General features: G+C 38.6%; 2 protein-coding genes and 1 long non-coding RNA gene across 3 annotated transcripts in view; all 3 read right to left on the bottom strand.

Moving 5' to 3' along the window:
• LOC311288245 (IgGFc-binding protein-like) overlaps window positions 1-12,347 on the bottom strand; it is a 43,433-nt gene extending 31,086 nt beyond the window's left edge. The window contains exons 1-10 of the mRNA XM_084405553.1: window positions 12,258-12,347; window positions 11,577-11,602; window positions 10,271-10,414; window positions 9,737-9,999; window positions 9,270-9,354; window positions 9,027-9,176; window positions 8,753-8,917; window positions 8,469-8,569; window positions 8,273-8,351; window positions 7,552-8,154 (exon numbers count right to left, since the gene is read on the bottom strand). Coding sequence (XP_084261679.1) covers window positions 7,552-8,154; window positions 8,273-8,351; window positions 8,469-8,569; window positions 8,753-8,917; window positions 9,027-9,176; window positions 9,270-9,354; window positions 9,737-9,999; window positions 10,271-10,414; window positions 11,577-11,602; window positions 12,258-12,331 — 1,690 coding nt within the window. The 5' untranslated portion in view covers window positions 12,332-12,347. The remainder of the gene's footprint in view (window positions 1-7,551; window positions 8,155-8,272; window positions 8,352-8,468; window positions 8,570-8,752; window positions 8,918-9,026; window positions 9,177-9,269; window positions 9,355-9,736; window positions 10,000-10,270; window positions 10,415-11,576; window positions 11,603-12,257) is intronic.
• On the bottom strand, window positions 97-5,286 carry LOC311288391 (zonadhesin-like; the record flags this gene model as incomplete). Its single annotated transcript, XM_084405799.1, has 10 exons — window positions 5,153-5,286; window positions 4,445-4,561; window positions 4,102-4,226; window positions 3,607-3,752; window positions 2,012-2,155; window positions 1,420-1,527; window positions 1,142-1,311; window positions 552-754; window positions 285-410; window positions 97-102 (listed from the first exon to the last, which is right to left on the bottom strand). The coding sequence occupies exons 1-10, from the start codon at window positions 5,199-5,201 to the stop codon at window positions 97-99; spliced, it is 1,194 nt and encodes a 397-aa protein (XP_084261925.1). The 5' UTR covers window positions 5,202-5,286.
• On the bottom strand, window positions 5,404-6,045 carry LOC311288246. Its single transcript, XR_014626906.1, has 3 exons — window positions 5,971-6,045; window positions 5,736-5,877; window positions 5,404-5,594 (listed from the first exon to the last, which is right to left on the bottom strand). It is a non-coding gene; the product is annotated as an uncharacterized lncRNA (long non-coding RNA).
• Window positions 12,348-14,087: the final 1,740 nt, after the last annotated feature.

The raw sequence follows: 14,087 nt of genomic DNA, 5'->3' as shown, positions 1-14,087 counted from the left end.
TTGTCATTTTTTCGTAGAGTAGGAGCAGGTACTCATGAAGTGATCTATTTTATTATCAGAGGAGGCAATGAGGGTCAATAGAGACAAAACAAATTGTTATATCTAAAGAGAAAGAGAAAAATGAAATCTGTGATCTGTCAGGAGTCTTAATTGGTTTGTGTATAACTGCATGTGTGTATATTCACGATGTGTTTAATATGTTTATATAAATGTACCCGTACATGTGCTCAAAACATTATTATGTATAAACCAGTACTATAATTGTTACCACTTGGTTTGCAGACATAGTCTCCATCTTCAAGTTGGCAACTCTCATTAGGAAGACAGCTGGTGTCATAACACTGAATAGTTCCTCCACCCTCACATGTACACTTCTGCTTACAGCCCTCCAGAGACCAGCTCTCATTCACCTAAACATGGCCACATTGAGAGGAATGTCTGTCATTTTTGCAGTGGTTTCATGAATGTTGAAATCAAAGTTTTGGGTCTTATTTTCATAATCTCGTCCATGGCCCCAGAAGCCCACGGGTCGGCCCTGGTTTTAAACTCACTGGGTGGTAGGAGCCTGAGGGGTCCACACAGCCACAGTCTTTAACAGGAACACATTTGTCGCCACTGAGGATGAAGCCAGGGTCGCACTCACAGCCCTCTACACACTTCTCACTGCAGCCCGGTGGTCCATTGATACCCAGACATGTCTCCGGACAAGAGCTCACACATATGGAGTAATGGCTGTTTGGAGGACATACTAGAGCTGTAGAAAAAAGGGGTAAAGCATCAGTAAATGACTATGAAACTAAGGCTAAAGTGAGGATGCAATGTGGAGTATGTAGTTTCCCAATCTCATGTCCTCTTCCCTCAGTGACGGCATTCCTGTTATAAAAGTCAAATAAATAATAAAAGCAAAAAGACTAAAGCTAACACAAATAATCGACTCTGGCTGTCTTTTTCCAACCTCCTGAACTCCATTTCAATAATTAATATTGTGCATTAGAGAAAGCTTAAAGCAGGTTTGTCACACTGGGAATGTGAAATGTTATTCTTGCATGGATGCAAGTTGCCAAATTGTACTTCTTTAGTATATGTTTAAAATGTTATACACTGTGCGATACGATACAACCTATAAGAGAGCATGACTCACGGCAGAAGTCTGGCTCCCTCCACTGATGGACAGGTGCACCTGCACTCAGGCAAGCATCAGTGTAAGCTTGAAGCTGGTCACAAAGGACCTGCTGCAGCCCTTGATAACGGCACATATCAAACACACAGCTCTGGAAGAACGGCAACGGGTCCACCACGTTTATACAGTCCCTGTGAGGAGCAAATGTAAGAGAAAGTGTACATTTGTTAATCACTAAAAGTTTTTCATCATTGCTTATTAGCAGTATTTGGAAATGTCATGGTTCGGTAAGTCCTAACCTAAAAGGTCCATTTGTGTCAGTTATTCTCCCACAGTTCTCTGGGTTTGACACCACACCCTCCAGCACAGGATCACAGGGTGGCTGAGGTCCAGGGTCAGGCTTGCACCTGAAAACACAACATTATCGAACATATGAAATGGACCTGATCCTCAAAACATTGTGCTGCCTGTGTGACCGGTCCTTTTCAACGCGCCTAGAGCGGGATTTGAACCGGGATCTCTGGTGTGAGAGGTGGGGGTGCTAACAAGGACACTTAAGATCGCAGACTCTGGCCTCAAGAGGCGCACTAGTGACTTATGATAGTGGAGTGAGGTTTACACACACAGCTCTTACTGGCCTACATGCGTTACACTCGCCCCCCTAAACCTTACTCTTATCCGTTTCAACTGCATCAAATGTAACCTGTCCTACTCGACCTGCTCTGAGAGGGATTTGAACCGGTATGGGAGGCGGGTGCGCTAACAAGGACGCTAACATGCTTCTTGAGGCTAGGGGAGTGAGGTTTAAATGCACAGTCTTACTGGCCTACCGGTAAGTCCATTACACCTGCATGTGCAGTTGATAAATGCAGAAAATAAAGAGGTACTGACGTTGCATCCTCGTCCTCATCAGTTTGCCAGCTGTCGCCAAACTGATGTGAGCTGTCAGACTGGGAGCCATCTGGCTTAGTGAAGTCATTATTAGGGTTTCCATCGTAGTCTCCACACAGGCCACACATCTGGTCATAGTAGGAACTGATCAAATATGAGAGAGAGGAAAAAAGAGAGAGAGATTAATGTAGAGATTAATGTAAAATCATTCATCTGAATATCAGAAGTCTGTTGCCAAAAATGTATTTATTCTGTGCATGGGTAGTTCAGCATAATCCATTTATTATTACACTTTTGAAACATGGTTTAACAGAAAAATTTCTGACAAATTCAAACTGCTCTTCAATTGGATTTTAGTACCTTACAGAAATGGCTGTTATCTAATAAACTACTGCTCAATAAAACTAAATCTTACACTATGGTCTTTGGTACAAGACAAACTCTTAAAACAAAATCTAATAATCTAATTATAACGTGCAATGACGGTACTTCTCTGCTTGAGGTTGATACATTTAAATACTTGGGTTTACGGCTTGATTCTGAAATTACATTCAAACCTCACATTGACCACCTTCTTCACAAAATTAATTTTGCAACCTGTGTTTTATTTCGATCCAGAAACTGTTTTATACTTAGTGTCCGAAAAAAACTTGCCACACAACTGATATTGCCACTTTTTGACTATGCCGATGTTGTTTATCAAAATGCATCTAAAACTAGCCTTCTACCCCTTAATACAGCATACAATAATCTCTGTAGATTTTCTCTTGGACGTTCCTATAATGCTCATCACTGTGTAATGTATAATTCACTTAAATGGCCCTCACTCATATATAAGAAGACACATACATTGGTTGCAACTCATATTTAAATGTATACATTTTAGCTATCCTCAATATCTACAACAGCTTCTGGTGCCGTATTCTTCAATTCATAACCTTAGGCATTCTACACAATATATATTTTTCCACTCCTATAGTCAAAAAAGCAATAGGAAAGAGAGCATTTATATTTAAGGCTCCTTCAGACTGGAATAACTTACCTTCAAACATACGATCTTTAACATCATTTTACATTTAAAAATAGTTTGTCTTCTTATTTTGAGCTAAATTGTTCTTGTTTCAGATGATGATATGCCTGTATATAATTTACAAGTCACTATATTTTTTATCTATGTTATGTTTTTGTTGGCAAGTATTTGTTCACAGCCTCTGTGTAGCTATCAAGTGGTTGTATTCACCTAAATACTTATCTTTTTTATGTTTGTTTGTTTGTTTGTTTTTTGCTGTAGTGTGTTGATTGCGGTATTGTTTATGTCTTATTATTCTATCGTAATGTGTTTGATTTGTCCCTTGTTCTGTATTGTATTGTAAATTAGGACCCCCTCGAAAACGAGATGGTTCATCTCAAGGGGTTTATCCTATTCAATAAACTTATATATAGATGTTCGTTTCCCAAGAGACAGTTTTTTTTTTACTCAAGTCCTATAACCCTTAACAATCATGGTGGATCTTAGTGTTTCCTGACAAATACTTCAGGTCAGAGTTATGTACTGTGTATATATTTCAATGAGGCTGTTTTCAGAGTTTTAGTACCTGGGAACAGAGATCTTGGCGTAATGGTTGCCGTCCCACTTCACCTCCAGGCCGAACGAAGTTGTGAGGATTACATATTGGCCAGCAAGAGACAGAGAAATGAGCGGAGATGGCGAGTGGGGGAGGGACACCCTGAGTCCATTTACCTGGATGTGTGAAATAGAGATAAACAATAGAGATGGATTGAAGACTAATGTTATCTTTGACTAGAAGAACTGAGAGATTGTTTTTCTTTTGTTGTAAAGGAAATATTATTCTTGAAGAAATGAAAAATGGACAGAGATATTGTGATTAGGAACAGATTAGGAACAACTGAAAAAAAATATTTAAGATGAAAACTATTATGTCCATAGTCCATTTACTTAATCTCAGAAATGAAAATTTCAGAAAACTAAAATATTGTTCAGCTGTTGACTTAAAATCTCAATTGTTGATCTCAAGATTACAGATGACTTCAGTGGTGGTTTAATGATGGCAGCTGCTGTGGATACTGACCAGAGTTCTCCTGTTTTTCATCATTGTCACAGTGACACCATCAACAGTCACGTACAGTTTCCTCAGGTAAGAAACACCAGAAATTCCTCTCTCTTCATTCTTACCCTCTATGGAGAACCAGGGGCCTGCAGACCCAGGAGAGAGGAAAGTAAAGTTGTTTTAAAAGTTTATTATACTTTAAAGTTTAAACTATTAAAACCTTTTAACTTTGTTTCAGGAATATTTCATGCACGATGATTCGAAATAGGATTTTTGTGCTACTCCATAACAACTACTGATAACCAAAGCACTGTAAACTCATTGCTAGTTTGGATCTTTGCACCCTGTCTTGGCCATTGCTTACCAGTGTTGTTTTTACAGGTGCGGGCCAGAGTGTAGGTGCAGGTTCCCATGAAGCTGTAGTATTTGCCATCAAAGGTGTTATAATGAGGGTCACCAGAGATAATACAGTCTTGAGATCCTGGGGGATTGTGAAAAGAAATTCAGTTTTTAATAAATTAATCAACCATTTGTTAAGGGCTAAAGAATATGTACTTTGTTTAGTATATTGTATAATAATGTAATTATTGTAAGAGGAAGAACAATAATATAAAACAATATATACAATAAAAAATATATAACAATAATATAAAAAGAAAAATAAAGTATGTGGTGCTATGACCTGTCCACAGTATACTATTACATAACGTACATGTACATGTACATGTACATGTACAGTCAACATGCATAGTCAAGCCACATTTTCCCGCTCTTTGCCCAAGTATGCATGACACAATACGTAATCAAGTATTTGAAGAATTAAATACACATTGCATGTCACATCTTTCGAAGCATGCACACAGCACTGACAGCAGTTGTAGTCTGATTAACATGTACAGGCTAGACAAAGTTAAGATACAATCACATGTATGATTTGATTACAAAATGACACAAAAATTATTTCAGACTAAATTGTTCACATGTTAAAAAGACATATTATTGCTTTAGTCTGACTGAAATCCTATTTTAATGTGAATGGAAACACACTTATGGAGTTAACCAAAGTACTCACCTTCTGGGTAACACCCAATTACACCATCCTGTACTCCACACTGTTCCATTGGTGGACAGTCAGCAGCACTACAGGAAACGGACGGGGGGTTACACTTACACAGTAGCTCACAGTCCTTGGTGTAGAACTCTTCACCTGGCTAAATCCATGCAGAGAAGAAATATGTTAGTTTGATGAAAAATACTACTTGATTGACTATAACAAACCATCACTGTCCTAAATGATTCCACATACAGTTTCCTCACCTGATAATAATGTCCATTATGCTTGCAGCCACATGTATCTTCTTTCACGCACTGGCCAGCACTGAGGATGTATCCAGGGTCACAAACACATCCTTCAGAACAAGGCCCAGTGCACTGATTTGGTGGAAATGGGTTACAGGAAGGTTGGCAAATTGGGGCGCATGATTCAAAATGACTGTTGGGTGGACATTTCAGAGCTGGAGAGGAAGAATGTGTATTAGTACTAGTCATAAACTTCACTCTATCTGACAGTGTGAGAAATAGTACAAGGCAAGCCATTGATATCAGCAGTTCTTGTAAGAGTTTGTGGTTGAGGAATATGTATTTTTTAGACATACGACAGAAGGTGCTGTTTCTCCAGGGTCCAATTGTGACGCCACGGTCCTGACATTCGTTGACGTACGACTCTATTGCTTCACACAATGCAGAATGAGCTCCATCCAGCTCACACACATCAAACAAACAGTCTTGGAAGAAACCCTATAAACACAGGGTTAAGATCTGTAAGTATCTTTTATATGATTAAAATTACACACTGAAGTCAAGTCAGATTATTTGAAATGCTTTACTCACATTTGGGTTGACTTTTGGATGGCAAGCAGCAAATGGGCCATTGGCGTCCAATATGAGACCACAGTAAGCCGGCCCTTCATACAACTCCTGCTCAACATCTGTGCATCCTGGGGTCGGGTCGACCTCTGACTTGTTACACCTGAAAGGCAGAATCAAAGTTAAGTCATCTATGATATGAATTAATAGATAACATACTGTAGATGAGTCTTTTAGAACTAACAGTGTGTGCATTGCATATTAACTTACTCAGGGTCTGTGTTCCAGCTGTGGCCAAAGTCATTGGGGTTTTGGACCAGTTCACCAGTCGGGGTCTGGAAGTCATCCTTAGGGTCTCCGTTGTAGTCCCCACACAGTCCACAAAGTTTGTCCTCATAGCTGTAAAATGATCACAAGCATGTTGAAACATTTAAAAGTGGATCAAGATGTAATAGTTATTAAAAAGACTTTTATAAGAACCATACTCACTCCTTGATAACTTTAATGTCCATAAAGTGGTTTCCATCGTAACGTACAGTTACTCCAAAGTTCAAGACCACTGTGTAGTGCTTGCCAGACATAAAAATGTCAACACCACTGACAGGACTCAGAGGAATGTTCACGTTGGTACCATTGACCTGAGAAAAGTCAGAAAACAAAACTGTCCATTTGAATGTGCCTCTAAAGATGTCTACAGTATATGTACATTAGCAGTAATATTGAAATTAATATTCTTTTCTCTGACCTGCACAGTTCCTCCTTTCAGAATGGACACTATCACTCCCAGCGCATGGACATGAACTGCTTTTACATAGCTGATATAAAGATTGTTGTAGCGATTCTCATTGTCTGTGTATACAGCAAAGTGAGGCACATCTGTGCTGTTACAAGGTTCAGACATCAGGTAAGAACAGTTTCCCATGAAGTCGTAGCGCTGCTTATCAAAGGTGGTGTAATGGGGATCACCAGAAGCAATACAGGTGGAAGTTCCTGTGAGTGAAAAATATGTTGATGTCAAAGATATAATTAAAAAAATTTAAATCAAAATAGTTCAAGGGAATATTGTTGTTGTTGTTTTGTACATTACCTTTAAGGTAGCAGCCATGCACTCCACCAACCTCCCGACATTCTTCTGTCACAGGGTCACAGGTGTTGTCCACACAGTCGAAAGTGTAGTTGCCAGCACAGCGACACAACTTGGAACAGCCATTTCCAAAAATGATCTCACCAGGCTGAGTGTAAATACAGAACAAGTTTAGAGCAAAGGCTTAGGTCCCATAAATGGATAAAAATGCAGCCTCACATCAACGACAACTCTTGTACCTCAAAGTAATTGTTTTCTTCATCCAGGCACCCACACTGCTCAATAGGAACACAGCGCCGGCCACGGAAAACAAATCCTGGTTTACAGAAGCAGCCGCTGATGCAAGAACCAGAGCAGTTGGTGGAGGGTTCTGCGCAGGTAGGAATACAGGCAGGGCCGCAATCAATGTATTCAGAGTCTGGAGGGCAGCTCACTGTTGGAACACATGAAGAGTTGTTTAGCTACACAAATCTTGCAATTTCTTGATAGACTATAAGGGAAATAGAACAAGTTTAACTTACCTGGTGGGGTTGGTTTTGGAGTAGTTGGCTTAGGTGTAGTTGGTTTAGGTGTTGATGGACCCGGTGTTATTGGTTTAGGTGTAGTGGGTTGGGGTGTAGATGGTTTAGGAGTTGATGGACCCGGTGTTGTTGGTTTAGGAGTAGTGGGTTGGGGTGTAGATGGTTTAGGAGTTGATGGACCCGGTGTTGTTGGTTTAGGTGTAGTGGGTTGGGGTGTAGATGGTTTAGGAGTTGATGGACCCGGTGTTGTTGGTTTAGGTGTAGTGGGTTGGGGTGTAGATGGTTTAGGAGTTGATGGACCCGGTGTTGTTGGTTTAGGTGTAGTGGGTTGGGGTGTAGATGGTTTAGGAGTTGATGGACCCGGTGTTATTGGTTTAGGTGTAGTGGGTTGGGGTGTAGATGGTTTAGGAGTTGATGGACCCGGTGTTGTTGGTTTAGGTGTAGTGGGTTGGGGTGTAGATGGTTTAGGAGTTGATGGACCCGGTGTTGTTGGTTTAGGTGTAGTGTGTTGGGGTGTAGATGGTTTAGGAGTTGATGGACCCGGTGTTGTTGGTTTAGGTGTAGTGGGCTGTGGTGGGGATGGCTTAGGTGTTGTTGGAGTTGCTAAAATCAAGCAAGAAAACAATCAATAGACTGGTGCTTTCTCCATATTTTAGATTTTTTTTTGACAATCGCAACATATAGCCTTAAAATGACATTAATGACATAGTCTGCCACCTACCTGTACAACTGGTAATGCAGACACTATCAATAGCAATATCTGTCTTGTCTGTTTCACCATAAACACCAACAATTACAAACTGAAATAAAAAAAAACGAATTACAATGTAAACACATGCTATTTTGGCAAAATATATTATTTAAAAAAATATAAAGAAGTTCTGTCACAAATTCCTAACTGAGAGAATAAAACGGACCTGCACTGTACCAGCTGTGCCAATGTAGCGAACACTTGCAGGCTTCCAGTTTTGACCTTGATTCCCTGTAAGGCTGAAAATAGGGTCTCCAAGTGCCCCACCTAAAACAAAATAAGAATAAATAAATCTGAGCTAAAATCTCAGTAATTAATCTGTATTGTACAAATTTTAGAAACCATTGATCATTCAGTTTTTAAAAGTTGATTAATTGCTTTAATATGTGCATATGATTCTCATGATATTGTAATATAATTGTCCCTTTCACTCTATAGAATGACTCTTACCAGTGGTGACTGCATGGACATTAAGTTCCATGTTGGCAGCACTGCCATACATGTAGTAATGAAAGTCCAGCTGCAGGCAACCAGAGGCTGAGGTAGAGGGACTCCAGAGCTGAGCGGATTCTGATTCAATGCTATAGCTGGAGTCCAATAACAAGTATGACCCCACTGCATTGGAAAGAAACAGTTTGAGAAAATAGGGCATTTTGGGAAATAGTGAAGTCCTTAAAATCATTGTTGTCTTGATCAAAGTCACAGGGTGGAATGTTGGACTCACGTCCTGGTTTGGAGAAATCATCATCAGGACCAGTGCCCGGTGTATCTGTTGATCCAGTCCAAGGCTCCCAACCATAGATATCGTCATTTGATACCTCATTTATCCAGCCACAATAGTCTTGATCATCAAAATCACACCCAGCTATACAGCCTGTATAAAACAAATTAATTATTTTTTTTATTATTATTATAGTGATATGAAATGTGTATCTTTGTAACCTGCAATAAGGGTAGAATAAAGTACCAGCACATGCTCCCTCGTTGATGACAATGTTATCCAGGGCAGTGTCACATGATGAAGAGAGCCCACGCATTGCTTGAAAAACAATCTAGAAGAGAACAATTACATTAAAGCAGGCTGAAAGGGAATTTTCTGTCATGCTGTTGGAGTCATTCTGTCAGTAAAAGCTTTAGCAGTGTCTAACTTATTTTTTACAACTGATGATGAAGATAAAGACCATATAGATTACAGTCTGTAATGCATAAGCCTTGTAGCCACAAGCACAGTGACCACACTGAAATTTAACAGCTAAAATCTTCTACAAAGGTCACAATCCTTTTGGCAGTTTGGTCAGGTATATCAGGATGGCACCCATGTGTATTTCATTTAAAAATGAATGTTAGAGCCTTTGAATAATTCTAGAGCCTTACATGAACACTTGAATTAGCACTAATGGCAATCTTTCGCTGTTTTTAAGCAGACCCACGTACCTGAGTCTGCCCGGCTGGTACGGGAACTGTGACAGAAGCTCCAAGCCATGACCGGCTCTGAATCCCAGTTTTTTGCCACAGTTGTTCCTCAGAGCCAGAATGTCTGGCCAGCACAGTCAGAGTGTTACTGCTATCACTACCATACATGTAGTAGTAGAACTGTACACAGATCTCAGCAGGTGCATTACTAATAACTGGGCTGAGGAGGCGTACTCTCTGTCCGTTTATGCTGTTGTCACCCTCATGATATATGTAATAGCCAGCTATGGGGGAAAATGGATCAATTTAACAATGAATGAGAGCAAGGAACAGTAACAAAAAAGTGCTTTACCATTTCATAGGTTAGTAGGTTGCCTGACAAAACATATTTAATTAGTGTAACATAATTAGTGCACTGTTATTTTGTAAACATTTGTGGCTGCTGTAATTTTAGTATTTTTCAAAAAGTGCTGCTGAAAAACATTCGGCAATGAATGTGCATCTTTAGTGATTGATCATTGGATTATTGTTTGTTGGTTCAGCACTCATACTCACAGCCATCCGGATAGTCTCCATCAGGTCCTGTTCCTGGAGTTGGGGTGGGTCCACTATGGCGTGTCCAATCACCGTTATCTGTGTTGTCTTGTTGGAAGCTGCAGAAAGGTTCTTCATTTTTGTTGAAGTCACAGGAGGCCAACACTACTTAAAAGATAGAAAAACATGACATTTCAGTTTTCAGTGGTAGAAATTGTCCAAAATTTACTTCACGTGGAATTCTAGTTAATTTAAAATGATTTAAGGATATGGTGTTAAGTCATAAACAGTCATAAAATGAGGAATGAGTCATGCTAATCTTTTTTGTATTGTTTTCCAGTTGTACAATGCCATAAATGTTATTTATGTTCATAATGTGTTGGTAATAGACATGGACCTTAGATATGCTTTATGGAGGCCTGTACTCCACCCATTTACAACCAGTTCTCAAGTCATTTTGTAATCATATGTGTCCTTGCTTGATTGCAGAGGCGGACAGAGTACACAGCTTCATTACTTGAGTAAAAGTACAGATACCCCTTGCTAAATTTTACTCAAGTACAAGTAAAAGTACTACAGTCAGATATCTACTTAAGTAAAAGTACTAAAGTACTTGTTTTTAAAAGTACTTGAGTATCAAGAGTACAAGAGTACATTTTCTAAATATTGCATTACTACTGCCACAGTGCTTACATTGGTAAACACAGCAAACACTTTAATGCGAAAACTATCATTAACTTGTTCAGAAAATTGAAATAGTCTGGCGAGGTGGGGCCACGGCTTGGCACATTCCCGGGATGGACCTGCTGCATCTTCATCCATTGTTTCGTCCATGGTTTGTCTCTTATCTAAATCTGACCATGGAGTTGACTTTGGCGGAAAGCTGAAGGTGATTGCTGATAGGCTGTCCCAATCAGTGGTGCCTGCACAATCCAATCACGTTTGAGAGGGAAACAACAAATTGAGGGTTTCTGAGATTTTTCTTTTTTTCCTTTTTTTTTTTTAGAAGAAATAACGGGTACTCACGGTTATGGATAGAAATAAAGAGTACAATATTTGCCTCTCAAATGTACTTGAGTAAAGTCATGAGTACTCCCCAAAAATGATACTCGAGTAAAGTACAGATCCCTCAAAATTGTACTTAAGTACTGTACTCAAGTAAATGTACTCCGTTACTGTCCGGCTCTGCTTGATTGCAAGTGTGAACATTTTGTGCATTTTTGTTTTTTATGTGACAGAACAAATTAAAGTCAGGGAATTTTTCAATAGTGCTAATTCTCTGGTTAATCATTGTCCTTTTAAACATTTTATATGATGATTTACTTACCAGCATCTCTCTCTGTCACGTCATATCTATAAAAAACATGAAATAATTGAGTCTGAGTTAACTAATACCAGAAAAAGACAAAAGAGCTGGGTATATTTTAACATTCATGTTAAATATTAGATTAACTGGATAATCAATTAAGAATTTCTTATACACAGGCAGAAAAGTAGTGTAATTCAGTTACATAACAGTAGTCATCACCTTAACATTTATCATCTGTTCCCATCCTTATGATTAATGTCTAAAATCAAAGTTGCTTTTTAAATGAGATGGTAAATGCTTAATTACATTTAAACGAAGACTGTAAGAAAGTGACAATAAAATGCCCTGGCAATGCATTAATGTTGTGTACAAAATTAAGAAATAGCAAAACTCTGATATGTTATCGAGCATTTCCCCGTACAGTTTTGGGGGTCTTTACCTGTTTTCCTAATTTAAGTGTTAGAAACGTGTTTCTCTATTTAAATGCATACTGCAAATGGTTAACAAGTATTGGATAAATCATGTTCATTGTATAGACATTAATAGAATGTGCATTGTATGTATGTATACTATTTCCGCCAGTACATACAATAATCATCCTTTACTGAATCTATACTTAAAACCAAAATGAGGTTTAAATTCACATTACTGCTGAAACATTATACCAAATTACTGAATAAATAATTATGAGAATCTCACCTATTCTCGTTGTTGTCTATGGTATAGCAACCTGTTATCCATATTACTACTAGTATTAACTCCAGATGTCCCATGTCTGGATTAATGGATGGTGTTAGGTTCACAAAGACAGAAGCGAGAAGGATCTGTGAGTTTATAAATGGTCAGTTGATGTAGGGTCGGTGGGGCAGGGCATGAGAAGGTGTGTTTCAGTTTTTATCACTTTCATGAATATTATTTTACATAGCTCATTGCAAAACCAGTTTAGTGAATCAGTAACTGTTTGTGATAGGACCAGGGTGTGTCCCCCCTGTTTTCTTACGTCTTATGGGTGGAAGCGTTTATCAGAAGATGAAGTGAATTTCATCTCATACAGTACATAGACCTTTGAATTGAACTGTCAAAGCAGGAATCCCACATGTGGTTTACCATTTTTTAACAATGTTTTTTTGACTTGTCTGACTCTGAATAGCACCGCACTCTTAGGTTCAATGGGGTTGTATATAGAGCCCAAGGGTTCTTGACTCAATTTAAAAAAATGCTTTATGCCAAAAAGGATATATACGGAGACATGTCTTAAATTATTGCATAATGCTTTCATGTTTAAGGGGTTATTTCAACTTTTCAACAAGCTGTTTAATTCATAAAAACTTTATTCAAAATGAATTAAATATTTTAATTAAAACCAAATTCATAAACTGATGGAATAAACCTAAAAGGTTCTATACATAAAGTGCCTGACAGAACCCTTTAAGGTTCTACAATACATAGAACATTTTCTTCAGAGAGTGCAGGAGTTCATTACTGACATCATTAAGCCCTGATATATGAATTAAACATTTGGATTTTCCAAATACAAGATATTGTAAATATATGATTAAAAAAAAAAAAGTTTAAATTGTATTTTTATAGAATTAGCACGTATGTGTAGAAAGTTTAATTATTGTCACGGTCGGTTGTAGCTATGAGAGTTGTGAGGCTGGATCTAATCGCAACAGTCACATTATTTAACAACACAAACATAATAACAAACATGCAGGAGTAACACAACCAACTTAACGTTGATGAGAATGGACAAAGAAACAACAAAAAAATTAAGGCTATAAATAATAGACTCAGTGAAGGGAGAAAACAAGGAACAGGTAGGATTAATAAATGAACAAAAGAGTAACCATGGAAACAAATGGGAACATACCTAGAAACCATTGCTGTGTTTGAAGTCACCACTTACCCTCATTCACTATTCCCTACGTTAGTCCATTAATAAAGTCCAGCTAAAGGAGTGAACGAATTAGGAAACTGAGTTTGCTGGAAGGATTGCCGCTTTGCATAGTTTGTGCTTGCTGTTTGTTTAATAATAATCATTTGAAACTTAGCAAACTGGCAGCTCCACTATATGAAGAGATCTTGAACTCTGTCATGGAAATTTAACTTATATAACTTATACCTTGATTAAACTATTTCATAATCAATTAAAAATAAATGTATACCTTTTTCATGATTTTACGTTGACTGTAGCCGCACTGACTCGAACAGCGGTTTGGAAAATGGATGAATGGATTAGACCTATTCAGCTTTAGGCGGCATCTTCTGGTGAGACACAGGAATTCATTCGGCACGACCCTTCAGTGCATTATGGGTATTCTAGCCATTAAGCGTACACCGGATTTACACCCGTAATTGCTGTGCATAATGGGATGGAATGAGTGCACTAGATAACGTCCACTATGGTTTTAGACACCACTACGAATCTCAATTATAGTGCCACGTTTAGGGTGCGATTTCGGACACAGCCCATGACAACAAATGACAAAGGAGACGGGAATTCAGACGCATGCTCATGACGTCAAC

The sequence above is a fragment of the Rutilus rutilus genome (genome assembly GCF_951802725.1).
Source record: "Rutilus rutilus genome assembly, chromosome: 3".
Classification (NCBI taxonomy): domain Eukaryota; kingdom Metazoa; phylum Chordata; class Actinopteri; order Cypriniformes; family Leuciscidae; genus Rutilus; species Rutilus rutilus.
The sequence above is the reverse complement of the archived record's forward strand: the minus strand, read 5'-3'. Positions and strand labels throughout refer to the sequence as shown.